Source organism: Spea bombifrons, chromosome 8 (assembly GCF_027358695.1).
Source record: "Spea bombifrons isolate aSpeBom1 chromosome 8, aSpeBom1.2.pri, whole genome shotgun sequence".
Lineage (NCBI taxonomy): Eukaryota > Metazoa > Chordata > Amphibia > Anura > Pelobatidae > Spea > Spea bombifrons.
The window spans coordinates 5,490,710-5,503,325 of NC_071094.1; the positions used below are offsets into that span (position 1 = coordinate 5,490,710).

General features: G+C 45.4%; 1 protein-coding gene across 1 annotated transcript in view; it reads right to left on the minus strand.

Annotated features, from left to right (window-relative positions):
* Positions 1-1,166: 1,166 nt before the first annotated feature.
* The window catches only part of HMCN2 (hemicentin 2), a 66,215-nt gene continuing 54,765 nt past the window's right edge, over positions 1,167-12,616 (minus strand). The window contains exons 67-90 of the mRNA XM_053472847.1: positions 12,443-12,540; positions 11,144-11,422; positions 10,438-10,628; positions 9,932-10,013; positions 9,627-9,763; positions 9,382-9,523; positions 9,147-9,291; positions 8,930-9,057; positions 8,212-8,382; positions 7,358-7,528; positions 6,840-6,989; positions 6,257-6,394; positions 6,039-6,160; positions 5,702-5,939; positions 5,422-5,481; positions 5,215-5,334; positions 4,870-5,004; positions 4,265-4,378; positions 3,875-4,000; positions 3,657-3,785; positions 3,208-3,525; positions 2,785-2,904; positions 2,499-2,625; positions 1,167-2,118 (exon numbers count right to left, since the gene is read on the minus strand). Coding sequence (XP_053328822.1) covers positions 1,758-2,118; positions 2,499-2,625; positions 2,785-2,904; positions 3,208-3,525; positions 3,657-3,785; positions 3,875-4,000; positions 4,265-4,378; positions 4,870-5,004; positions 5,215-5,334; positions 5,422-5,481; positions 5,702-5,939; positions 6,039-6,160; positions 6,257-6,394; positions 6,840-6,989; positions 7,358-7,528; positions 8,212-8,382; positions 8,930-9,057; positions 9,147-9,291; positions 9,382-9,523; positions 9,627-9,763; positions 9,932-10,013; positions 10,438-10,628; positions 11,144-11,422; positions 12,443-12,540 — 3,802 coding nt within the window. The 3' untranslated portion in view covers positions 1,167-1,757. The remainder of the gene's footprint in view (positions 2,119-2,498; positions 2,626-2,784; positions 2,905-3,207; positions 3,526-3,656; positions 3,786-3,874; positions 4,001-4,264; positions 4,379-4,869; positions 5,005-5,214; positions 5,335-5,421; positions 5,482-5,701; positions 5,940-6,038; positions 6,161-6,256; positions 6,395-6,839; positions 6,990-7,357; positions 7,529-8,211; positions 8,383-8,929; positions 9,058-9,146; positions 9,292-9,381; positions 9,524-9,626; positions 9,764-9,931; positions 10,014-10,437; positions 10,629-11,143; positions 11,423-12,442; positions 12,541-12,616) is intronic.

The following is a 12,616-nucleotide window of genomic DNA, read 5'->3' on the forward strand; positions in this document are numbered from 1 at the left end:
ACTTTCCCCAAATATGACATTGTATCAGATCATCGTTCCACGTAAGAAACGCTGGGAATGGAGTTAAAAAAGCAAAGCGTTAATTATGTATTAAAAGCCAGATGCGTGCATTCCACTTGTTATTAGCTTTAGAATCCTGTCTTATGCCGATTTATTGTGGCATTCTGGGTTTCACTGCACAATCTGGTGTCACTTTACAGGGAAGGTGGTAGAGACATAGAAGAGCCTCCCAGCAGAAGTGGTAGAGGGTAATACAGCGAGGGGATTTAAACATGCATGGGACAGACATCCGGCTCCTCAATCTAAGACGAGACCAACGACTGATTAAGACCCACGGGCAGACTAGATGGTGGTCCTTAAAATCAATGACGACTCAACTTGAGTCGAGAGATAAGCAAAGCCAGGCTCACCTTAGCTCAGAGCTCAAAAAGGCATATATTTAATTGTATGTTTTACTGCTTTTTTAACCTTGCGCCGGTGGTAAAAGTCTTAAAAAGCATGATTTATTGGCTTCATTTTTGGTTTTCATGCCCGGTGTTTAAAATCGTGTTTTTACAGGAAAGCTGCCTGGTTTGGGACCCCTATGATTTGTTTTTTTGTTTTTTTTTGTGTATCTCCATACTTGGTTCTTTAAATTATACCTTTATTATATTTAAATTGAAAATAAAAAAATGCAAAATAACCATGAAATGTACGTAACAAACACTAAAAAAAGGCTTTATTGTAATAAAAAAAATAAATAAGCCAAAACATTAATAATAAAATGCATTTTCAGAAAAACAGGGGCCTGATATCTTCTTCATTTACACGTAATAACTATAAAAAAACCGAGCAGTCTGTGATGGTAGAATGTTCATTTTGTAATACAGCTAGATAAGGGATGACTACTTCCAGCAGGCCGTCGTCCCGGCACACTAGTGGTTTAACTCGTCCTATGGGGTGCTGGTGGATGTCTTGAGGGTAGCTACAAAAAATGTGGATTATTAATTCTTCTGGAAAGGGTTTGGGGGTCAGCAGCAGCGCCATTTCTAGTCCTCCTGTTGGCAAAAGACCTAGGGTGGTATCCGCACAGACATTGGTAAGGTCACATCTCCAGAAGACAGAGGTCGGAGTCCTTCAGATGCCGTCGAGTGCCCATAAGCCATGTCCTTGTGGAATAGGTAACGGTGTTAAAATCACACTTGGTTAGCGTTGTAAAGTTAATGGCCGTCCAGTTGTCCAAGTTCTGTTATGGACCCCTTCCTCCAACCCCCCCCCCCAGGTTGATCACTCTGAGGTGACACAGATGATACATTGTGTCTCTTCCATTCTCAATTGTCTGTCCTGAGTGAAGGCCACTTCTGTTTGTTCGAAAGTCTCACATGATCGTTAGAGCGAGGCTTTTATGTCAGCAGGTTTCAACAGCTCTTTTGAAATACCAGGTCGTCTGACTGCCAAATATCCAGCAGTTGTGTACCTTTTATTACTTCACTCACTACCGTCACCCGTTTCTCCCATTTTACCTTTTCCAACCTTTTTTTTAGCACGTGTCCTCCTTCCATTTAAGCTCCGAGAGAATGACCTTCTTTCGTTCTGTCCGCTGTGGTGACCTCATCGCTATTGGGCCTGCGGTTCAATCTATAGCCTTTGTTGAGATGATGGAAGATGTCTAATTATGACCCGGCATGGAACGTTCACACTGGTTGGCACCAAAGGGCACAATTAAGCATCTCGTAACCCCCCCCCCCACCCACACACCCTCAGGTGCTGTTGGATTTTCAGTAGGGATACGGGGAAACAGAGATAAAAATGATGAAGACGCTTTGATATCGGATCCCCTGCTGCTCGTTGTGCGTCACCGCCTGGACCTTCATTCTGTAAACCCCGGAGGTGTCCAACGGCCTCAAACTGTAGATGATGCCGTGACCTCCGTCATCGCGGATAGCGAAATGGGTGCTGGAGTCCTGCTCGAGAGCGGTGAAGCTAGTCTGGTTTTGGAGAACGCCCCCCTCCGAGAAGGCGCTAAGCCGGATGACATCATGATTGGCGGGAATGCCATAAGGAAGAGTCAGAAGCTTGTATTGCAGGCTGTAGGGTCCACCGGAGCTGCAGTCCGACAGGCACCGCCGATAACAGGTCCTACAGAAAACGTGGCAAAGAACGGAAAGCCAAGAATTAACTAAAGAGAGATATTTTCATATATTTGCTGCAACTTTTGTAACACACATTACATGATTTCACATCGCGTTCCATCGATTCATCAGGAGACTCAGGTGAAATCGGTTTGGCCGGTTTGAACACACAGAACATGGTTTGTTTTAATATCGTCCCAGATGCGAGAGGGTGCGAAAAGAAAACTCACAGCTCATCCGCCTAATGCAGGCTGGCAGCTGACACAAAGTATTACCGGCGGCACAAGTAGCCGCGAGGGTATTGCAATTAATTGCGTGTCGCGTAAATCATCCGGCAAACGGCTAATAAATGTAGTCGCGTTTCCTCAAATGCCCCCGGCTGCTTACCCCGGACTTGGACCTTTTGTGTACGTGGCGGGACACGGCGTATCGAGACACTGATACCCCCCTCTGGTGTTGAAGCACATCTGGTTGGGTCCACAGCTGACTCTGTGCTCTGAACATTCATCAACGTCTGGAGGACGAGAGACAATCAAAGTAGCATCACGTTAAATCAAACTAAACCAGTCTAATATAAGATCTGGCCCTGCTTGAACAAAGGTTGCTTTAATGCAAAAAACAATCTTGCATTATCGTGCTCTCATGTTCTTGACTTACAGCCCCGGGTACTTACCCTGGCAGTTTCTGTTGTTGGGAAGCAGCCTGTAGCCAGCGGGGCACAAACATTGGTAACTGCCCTCTGTGTTTCTACATTCGTGTTGGCAGGGACTGCGCTGCTGGCATTCGTCTATATCTAAACGCAAGGAACACGGAGGTCACCACACTGGGCTTCTGATCTTTGTATCCAATAGTCGGGGGTATTTTTTTTTTTTTACTTTATTCTGGAAGCGCCGTGAAAGATACGTAGCATTGATCCAGCAAAGTTGGCGTATTGGCAGCGGGGTAATAACACAGACAACAGACGGGGGAACAAACAGAACTAAAGAAAACCACACAAGATAAGGATTAAAGTAGGAGACATGTGGATGACAGAAGCCACATCTTGCCCCTGTGGCACGCTCATATTACCATTGAGTTGACTATGGCCCCTTCTCACCTGTACATATCCCATTCCTTCGCATAAACCCTTGGGGACAGCGGGCAGGGTTGTTCTGTCCCATCAAGTTGCTGTTCTGGCTGTAGGACAGCCAGGTGTATATATTATTTCCATGGATTCTTCCATTGTTCAGCGCGTTCTCCAGTTGAGCTCCCGCATGGCCAAAGGCTGAGGTGTTTCCAAGCCTCTCCAGCCCGGCGCAGGACCTGCCGTCTCCTAGAAGATTCCTTCCCGGCGGGCACAGACATTTGTAGCTGCCTGCCACGTTCTGACACTGGTATGCGCAGGGTTTGGGTACCTGCTGGCACTCGTTAATGTCTGGGGGTACAAAGGAAGAACGAGGTCGCTCTTAACATCGTATAGATGTATTGTCTTTGCTTAAACTTTTTCAGCTTTTCCCTAAAATCCACTTGTAATTTAAGGCTAAAAAAGATGGTCATTATACGTACCAAGGCAAGGTCTTCCAACACCTTGGGACCTGTAGCCACGGGGGCAGGAACAGCGATATCCACCAACAGTGTTCTCGCAGATCTGGTTGTAGCGGCACAGGTGAGAACCATCTCGGCATTCATCAATATCTGCAGAGAGATGAAGAATGTCACATTATATTTCAAAGCGTGAGGATGGCCAGAAGACGGAGTGTAAAGAACCCGGTGTCTTCACTCACCGGTGCAGGCTCCAGCCTCTGAGCGAGTCGTGCCCGCCGGGCAGGTGTCTGTACACTGGTAACTACCGACTGTATTCTTACAGTGTTGCTGGGGTTGGCACACACCTCTCAGGCACTCGTTAATGTCTGAAAGGGATAAACCCCAAATTGAGCTCAGGAGGAATGTATACATTGCTTATAAAGGGACTACTCCTACTCCAGGGGACAAATATTCATCCCGGGGTCTTTGCCTGGCCAAGTGCCCCAACAATATAGAGGCTTAAAACACAACTGGCTGCCAACAGGCTCAGTATATATCCAGACATGTCCAAAATGCTTTTCCTCATATATATGAGGTGGAATATAAAGTAACCGCGGAATATAAATGGGTAACTCCGAGATGCCACTGACCCACACAGCGAGTTCCTTTAATCTGGTACCCGGGATCACAGGCACATCTGTACGAGCCGATGGTATTGAGACATCTCTGCTGGCACGGTGACGACTGGGCACACTCATCAACATCTAATATACAAAAAGAGGGCTCAGACTGTAATCGCCAATAAATATATACATTATTCATACAATGGGTTAAGGTGAGGGAAGCTGATCCATACATCGCAGACAATCTCCAAATCAAGGTATTATTCAAGGAAATCACTATTTTATAAATGGAGTATTGGAAACAGTACAGATGGAACATGGTAGTTTTCTAAAACTGGACCTCAAGGGGACCAGATAAAGTTGTGAATGAATGTTGTTAGTAACTGTTGTCGAGTAAGTGAATGGTGCCGTGGAGCTAGAATTGACAGAAGGACATGTCATGTAATAGATAAAATACCGTCTCGTCAATTTTTATTGGATGTCAAGTACCAGAAAGTGTCATTGGGCCCTATTAAGTTGTTTACGGACTATAACTCCCATTGTTCTGCCATCCTGGGGCTGGAATGGCCACGTTGCCTATCTCTTGGGTAAGTAATGGCACTGATGACCTTACTCACTGGCCAAGGTCTTACCTTCGCAAGCGGTTCCCTCCGAGTTGGGTCGGTAACCAGGCCCACAGCGCAAGAGACAGCGGTATGATCCGGCTGTGTTTATACATTCCTGCCCCGCTGGACATTGGTGGGTTCCCAGGCTGCATTCATTCACATCTGAAAATGAATGAAAAGAACTTGGACTGGTATTCTCACAATGGATTTATACGAAAGTAACCATAATATTAGCCCAGGTACCATAGGAAATCCTAGTTTGGCCACCAGCCTATGGAAATTGTGTTTGGTTTATTATTGCAATGTATGTTTAAACACATAGAATAAGCAATGTGGCACTTGGCCAAGAGAACTAATACATTACAATCTTACCCCTGCAGTTCCGGTTGTCCGATGATAAAGCGTATCCCACCGGGCAGGAGCAGGTGAAACTACCCGGGATGTTGTGACAAGTGTGAGAGCAGGGAGTGTGGCGCTCACACTCATCCTCATCTATAATGGTGTAAAAAAAAAAAAAAGTGTAAGAATGAGTGACATTCTACCAAATACTCACTATAACAAAGAAGCCTCGTCCCCTACCTGCACAGTACGAATCTGCCGACTGTACAAACCCCACAGGGCAGGCGCCACCGTTCACCCCTACGAAAGAAAGTACAGCCGGAGTTATCAGTAACTTTGTTATTGTAGTTTGAAGAATGTCTTATCTTGAATGGAAATGAACGGAAACCGAGCAAAATGAGGTTTCGTGTTCTCAACCAGGTCCTACCAAGTGGCACAAAAAACTCAAGTGGAATGAGGCATAGAAGTAGGCGCCCAACTGCAACTGGAGACCGTTCGGGGATATAAGTGAGAGGTTTACCTTCCCGGAGAGAGGCTTTCAGCTGGAAGTGAAGCTCTTCCGATCCTGGAAGGTATGAAGATCTGATGGAGCTGACGTGTACCCGCTGTGTGAGTTTGCGTTGACGACCCAAGGTAGGATTGTACTCTATTGTGTGATTACAACGAAGGGACAGGAAAGTGCCGTCTTTAACAATGGTGGGGGATGTCAAGGCATTTATATGACCAGCCCCTGTCTGTATGTAGGTCTCAACGAACTCCTGCAGACCAGAAAGAGACATGTTCAGGAGAAAACAGGTAATAGGCAAAGGCAGGATCTAGTGAGACTTCTTTAACATGGCGTGTTTGGGAACATTTACCTGGAGGACCACATCTGAAGATGCTACTGTCTCTGGTACAAATCCATTGATGACAATATCAAACCATAAGATCCCATCGGTATCCAGACCCCGAGCGATGTGCGTGACGCGCAGGAGCTCACCTGAAACATATAGCGGGGAAGGTAGAAACAACAATGGTCAACATAAACCACCAATAATGATATTTGGGTTGTCCTGAAACTAGTCGGTGTGTTCACCTGTAGCAAATTCCACTAGGGACTCTTTCCGGAAGACACCTTTTGTCAGGGAGAACCCGTTAACCGCGTTGTCTTGGGGAAAAGCCGCTGTCCAGTAGAGAGGAGCGATCACGGAAACCAGCACCTTCATCAGAGGTCCTATCAAGGAAGAAAGGGTTTCAGTGAATCACGGGAGATTATGTTGTAAATCCGGTTTCTTGTAACTTGTGAATTAGCACATAGTCGCTAAGAGAAAGAGTTGGTTTTGCACAATGTAGACGTTACACAGAGGGAGTTTTCATAATATTATTCTCTTGGGTATTCCCTTAGCAGCCACACCTATGGGAATCTCTGACGTCATTGTCTTTTTGAGTGTTGACTTGCCAAGTTTTGGTACATTTGTCGCTAGTTTTCTCTAGTCTCATCTTTATACTCATGTTTCTGACCTCTGTATTTCTTGCCTGCTGCCAGCCCTGACTTGCGCGAATCTTCCTGCCCTGACCACTAACTCTAAACTTCTGGAGATATTGAACCATGTCTCAATGGTTAAATGGCCATATGATTGTGCCAGGGTGGTATTGGCTAAGAATACGCTGTCACTTACCCACGCTGGGTGGGATGTTCTCGATGCTGCTTGTGATGGTAGTGGTCCGAGACAAGGGGTCTTCGGTCATGTTGGCGCTGAGAGAGGAGATCCCAAAATCCTGGTCGTTAATTATTCCGATGAGGCTGGCGCGGACGCGGGAAGGGACAACTGGCCGAGGATAAAACACAGGGAAGTGGAAGAAAAACACTTTTAAAAAGCAAAACACAAATTGGCTTTGATGGCAATAAATATATTTGCTCTTGCGCCAAAAAAATGACAAACAAGGGCCATCAGCTGGAGTTCAAACCGGACGCCATAGAAGTAATTTTCAGAAATGAATACAATTTTATTTTTTCACTTTCCTATGTGCATTTTTAGTAATTCTCCAAAGTGAAATAGGGTTTTTGGGAGGAATCATGCTTTTTTATTAAAGACCTAATTATGAGAACGTGTTAGGTGATACGGTGCATATGCCATAAACATCGGTCTTTAAGGTCCAACTGGGGGCCATGCTCACGTCTTCCTGGGAGTAATACCTTGGCATGGTGGTAGCTGGCAGGCGGTTGCTTCCGCGTCTTTTCCGCCACATGCTTTGCCCCCGTTCTGTGGGGGAGGAGAGGAACAGGAGCGGGTGCGCTGGCGGGAACCTTCTCCGCAGGTTGACGAGCAATGGGACCAGCTGCCCCAAAGTGACCACGATCCATCCACTGTGCGCAAAGAAAAAGGGCGAACTTAGGCGTGATAGCTACAAAAACCGGAAGAACATGGAGCGTGGGGCTACATTGTCTTACAGGGAGAGATTATTGGCAAGCAAACATAGTTCTTCATGAAGAGACTTGAGTAAGACACCCACGGGGATCATATTCCTCTTACAAAATACAAAAAACTGTGGGTATTTTCTAGTTTCTTCCTGGTCCGTATATTTTCTGTAAGCTGCTTCCTTGTCAATGACTTGAAAAAGAACTCAGATCACTAAATATTTGCATATTCACCTGCGCTGAAATACAACCGTATTATATATCCTTAGAAGGTCTAGGTAATGTGATGTAACATCGCAATGGATATGGAGCGTAACTATTTAAAGGGTTGAGGAACGAGGCATTTTACCCTATGAGTGTCAGGGCAACCAGACCGCATTCACAATCCAACGATCAAGTCAGTTAGTACAATGCCGGCTGGGTTTTTACCGCCAGTAGGACAGGTGGGTTAATAGGAAAACGATTGTAATAGTATAGAACGCATCATTCTAACATTCTAACATTCTAATATACCTGTAGAATACCCAACATTCATTCACAGGGATCTCAAATCCATCTGGCCAGTAAACCGCCATTTTTGAACACTTTTAAACAATAATCCCCAAATTCAACATTAAAAAAATGGACATTACCTGGGCAGAGAGGTAAATTGCAGGTCCTCACGTCCACATCTCTGCCAGCACAGGGTCTCCCTCCGTTGGCGGGGGGTGGGTTGTTACATAGCCGGACTCTTTCTTGGACTCCCTGTCCGCAGGTCCTTGTGCAAGGACCCCATTCCTGCCATTCTGAAAAGCCTCCGTTAACTATCAAGACACCGCAAACGCAACCGCTTGTAAATAATACCCGGTTCATTAAACATTTTTTTAAGTATATAATTCAGACAATTCTTTCTACTTAATGCCAATAAAAACAATGTTATGCTTCTGACCAGATAAACCTTGACGATTTGTAAAAATCACCAGGAACTATCTAAGAAACCTAAATAAATACTACTAAATATTTATTTATTACTAAATAATTAATAATAAAAATAAAAAAATGACCTTTTTATCCTTTACAAATCACTCGTGAGGTTTAGTTTAATTTATTAATTGTATGATGTCACATATGGCAAAAATGTTTTCTTTTTTTAATAATAATAGTATACCATATAGCACTATATAAAACAATAAATAATAATAATAATGATAATAATACATCATAATAATATTAATAATAATAATAATAATAAAACATGTAGTCTAGCATTTGGGTTTAATTTGTTCTTTCAAAAATGTTTGTTTTCCTTTCATTTTTTTAACACTTGCCCATAAGCAGAATCTGATAAGAGAAAAGCCCTATCCTGATTACCAAAGGCGCGTAGTTCAATGCCCCGACGCGCCAATCCCGCCGTGTTGGAGGCTGTGCAGAGATAGTACCCGGAATCCTGTAGAAGAGTCTGCGGAATGCGCAGGGAGCCGTCAGCAAGGAACTCCAGCCTGGAGATGGAAGTGATAAGTTAGAAGCCATGGTGGTCCTTGTGAAGGCGCCTATGATTGCAACGTGGAGGGAGAAGACATTTCCGTACCTGGACGTTTCCACTGAGAGCTTGCTACCATCCTTTGTCCACGTCACAGCGGGTGTGGGGATGCCCTCCACCTTACAGGGCAACACAGCTGTCTGGTTAACAGCAGCGCTCACCACCGACGGCCCAGGCTGAATCAGAGGTGCGACTGGAAGACCAAGCATATGGTTGGGGGTAAGAGAAAAACCCAACAAACCCGCCAACGGGGTTTCTTTCCCCATCGAGTTTGAGTACTCACGTTGAATTTCCACAATGAAGTGCAAACTGGCTTTGCCTGCTGGGTTAGTGGCCACGCAAGTGTATGTCCCGGTGTCTGAGGCCTGAAGGTTATGAATCTGGACGTATCGGCCCTTGGACAAAATCTGCATCCGACTATCCACCTGTCATAAAGGAAACATTATAGGAAACAAAAGAACTCGTCCACCCGATGGCTCCATTAAGATGTGTGTCATATGTTATCTATTCCACCCTTCACTTGGGTACCTGGAGGGGGACGTCATCCCTGAACCACTGGATGGTAGGCGCAGGATCCGCTGCCACTCTGCATTCCAGTACTAGCTGACCTCCGACGGACACCGAGAGTGAACGGGGCTCGTTGGGTCCAACAACGCTGGGGGGGACTGGAGGTGAGAAAGCACCAGTTTTTTAGGTAGATAACCAGATAGAAAATTCAGATTTCACAATATGCTTGAACGTAACATTTTATTTTGAATTTTTCTTTAATTGTTGAATACCGCCATAAGTCACTACTGATATAGTGAAGCTTTCACTAAAAAAGAAGAATTCACCTTTCATCCGCACCCAGACGGCCCTAGAATCCCTTCCGGCTGCGCTGGTCGCCAGACACACATATATTCCGGCATCCTCGGCCTGTGGCGAATAAATCAGACGCGATGATAAAGTGTTACAAGGCGAGAAAAACAACTGAAATACGGAAAATCGCAGTCCCGGTTAAACTGTACAGGTGCCTGGCTTTTGATGCAATAGGTGAATGTTATGACATCATATTTAGCTTTATAACCCTATTAGAAGGACAATTTATTCTTTAAGTGTCATAGAAACGAGAAGTGTCGGCTTTTAAAGGGTTCTACGCTCGATTCTCTGCTTGACGGCGGCAGAACCTCATGATCTGGATGGCTCCCAAGTCCTCCTGTGTTTCCTCGTAGTTATTTGATTAGTGCTGACAGATTTTAGTAGCATACAGGATGCTTCTGGTGCCAAAATGAAGCCGTGACTCTCACCTGCTACCTTCCCCGCTGGGGTACAGACGCAGCATAGAGTTTAATCAAGATACCTTCATTGCGTCTATCCTGAGGACGGTTCCGTTTCTAGTAATTATGTCGGGGCGGGATAACGGGCGCCCATCCTTCTCCCAGGTGATTTCAGGGGCGGGAATGCCCCCTGCGTTGCACACTAATTCCAGGGGATCATCTTCAACCACCGACACCTCTGCTGGTAAAGCTGGACCCTCAATCCTAGGAGGTTCTAGAACATACAATGTGAGGGAACATGTTTGTGATAATTGGGTTAGGGGTTTAGGGGTTCTGTGAATATGCTGGCCCCTATTAAAATGTTTTTCTGGGACCCTTAAAAATCTAAATCTAGAACTAATCAATAAAATTCCTGGGGCAGATCATGAAAATGGAACCACTTTATCGGGGGAGACAGTGTGCATGGAGGCCAGGCCCTTTTGTAGAAGTACCTGGATAAGGGATTGGTGAGAAGCGGATAAACTAAAAAGACAGAAGAAAGAAGAAGACAGAAGAAAAGAAGAAGACAGAAGAGGCAAAAGAGAATTGGAGCTACAGGAAAATAAGACAAGGAAACGGAAGCGGTCGGCAGAGAAGGTAGGAACAGAAAGTGTGAGAGATGAAAGCAGTCAGGCCATTTCAATTTATTCTATCATTAAGATCCACAATTTTGGGGGTTAGCGTATAATAAGGGTCGGTTTATAATCCAGCAAATACACCAAGTCCCCATGGACTATGACGAGAACTTACCAAGCACAGAGAGACGGAAGTGCTTGCTGACCTTCCCAGCTGCATTCAAGGCCACGCAGGAATAAAGCCCCGAATGCCTCGCGTGGACCGAGTCCAGATGAAGCCGGCTCCCCAGACCGTTCGGCAGCAGGTTACTCTGCAGGTTTAACGGTTCTCCGTCCTTCTCCCAGGAAAGCGACGGACGGGGGGTCCCATGGGCTTCACAGGTGAAAGTCACAGAAGCCCCCGCAACCGCCGTCACCTCCTCTGTGCTCTCCGACCTCTCCACCACTGGCAAACCTGCAATTAAAATATCACAGCTGTGCTTTCGCTATATAATGGGGTCCGGACCTTTAATATTATCTTCTTCAGCCTTCACTCATCTCAGAAGAGTCACAAAGCTCTCTCTCCGTGCCAAGGCGGAAACGATTACTCAACATAATACATTTTGTTTGCTGATTGCTTTTCGTGGAATGCTAATCATTGATACTATTGCTCAGCAAATTCTGCATACGCAGGAGCTTCTGGTGTTAATGTGCGTTATTCCTGAAGAGACTCCTCCGTATACAGTTAAAGAACCCAAGGAGACCAACGTTTGGCCACCTTATCGTTCGTACATTTGCACCGAAGTCTTTACTGAGACCCATCGCTAGCACTCCAATAAAGGGAACTGCGAAGGTCTATTAAGCTTAAGTTAGATAATAGAGGGTTACAAGTCCAGGTCTTCAAATTCATTAAGGTCCAACCATAGCCCCCAAATCCTGCATAATTCAATAGAGAGATGACTATTCCAACAAACCTAATGACGTGAGTATAAGCTACAAGCTCGCTTGGAATCTAGAGTACTTTATTGAGTAAACCCTAGCGGGGAGAGGCATTTGCAAGTCTTAGACTTTCAGCCACGGTCGACTGCTTTTCTCAGAATGCTCCCTGCGTCAGCTCAGCGTTTTCCAGAAATAAATCCCAACTCTTTCTGTTAATAACTAATATATAAAACTCAGCACAGAGCTAAGGCTGCTTTTTATCATAAATCTGTTGTCCTCCTTGGTGCCCGGGTTAAGCCAATCACTGCTAAATACTCTTACATATTCACTTGTGGACTATTTCCCCCCGGTAAAAGTAAATGATTGGCACAGACTGTGAAATAGAAATGTCATCTGGAGCAAAGTTTCTCAAAGTGGGTCCCCAAGTCCACCTGCCACCATCTCAGGAGATCCTGAAAGCACGCACTGTTGGCGACTCATGGGGACTGCGGTTGGGAAGCCCTGGCCCAGGACAATGTATTTTCACAGACGCAGTCACAATGACGCCCCTACATACTTTCCACATGCAGGATGAAGCTCTTCTCTGCGGTCCCGGCAGGGCTGGAGGCTACGCATGTATAGGTTCCTGCATCTGAAACTTGCAACTGGGATATACTGTGGGGGGAAAAATGGCAGCGAGAGACAGTGAAACATAATAGTTATGTCCAGTGGCTCCATTGAAGGAACTGGA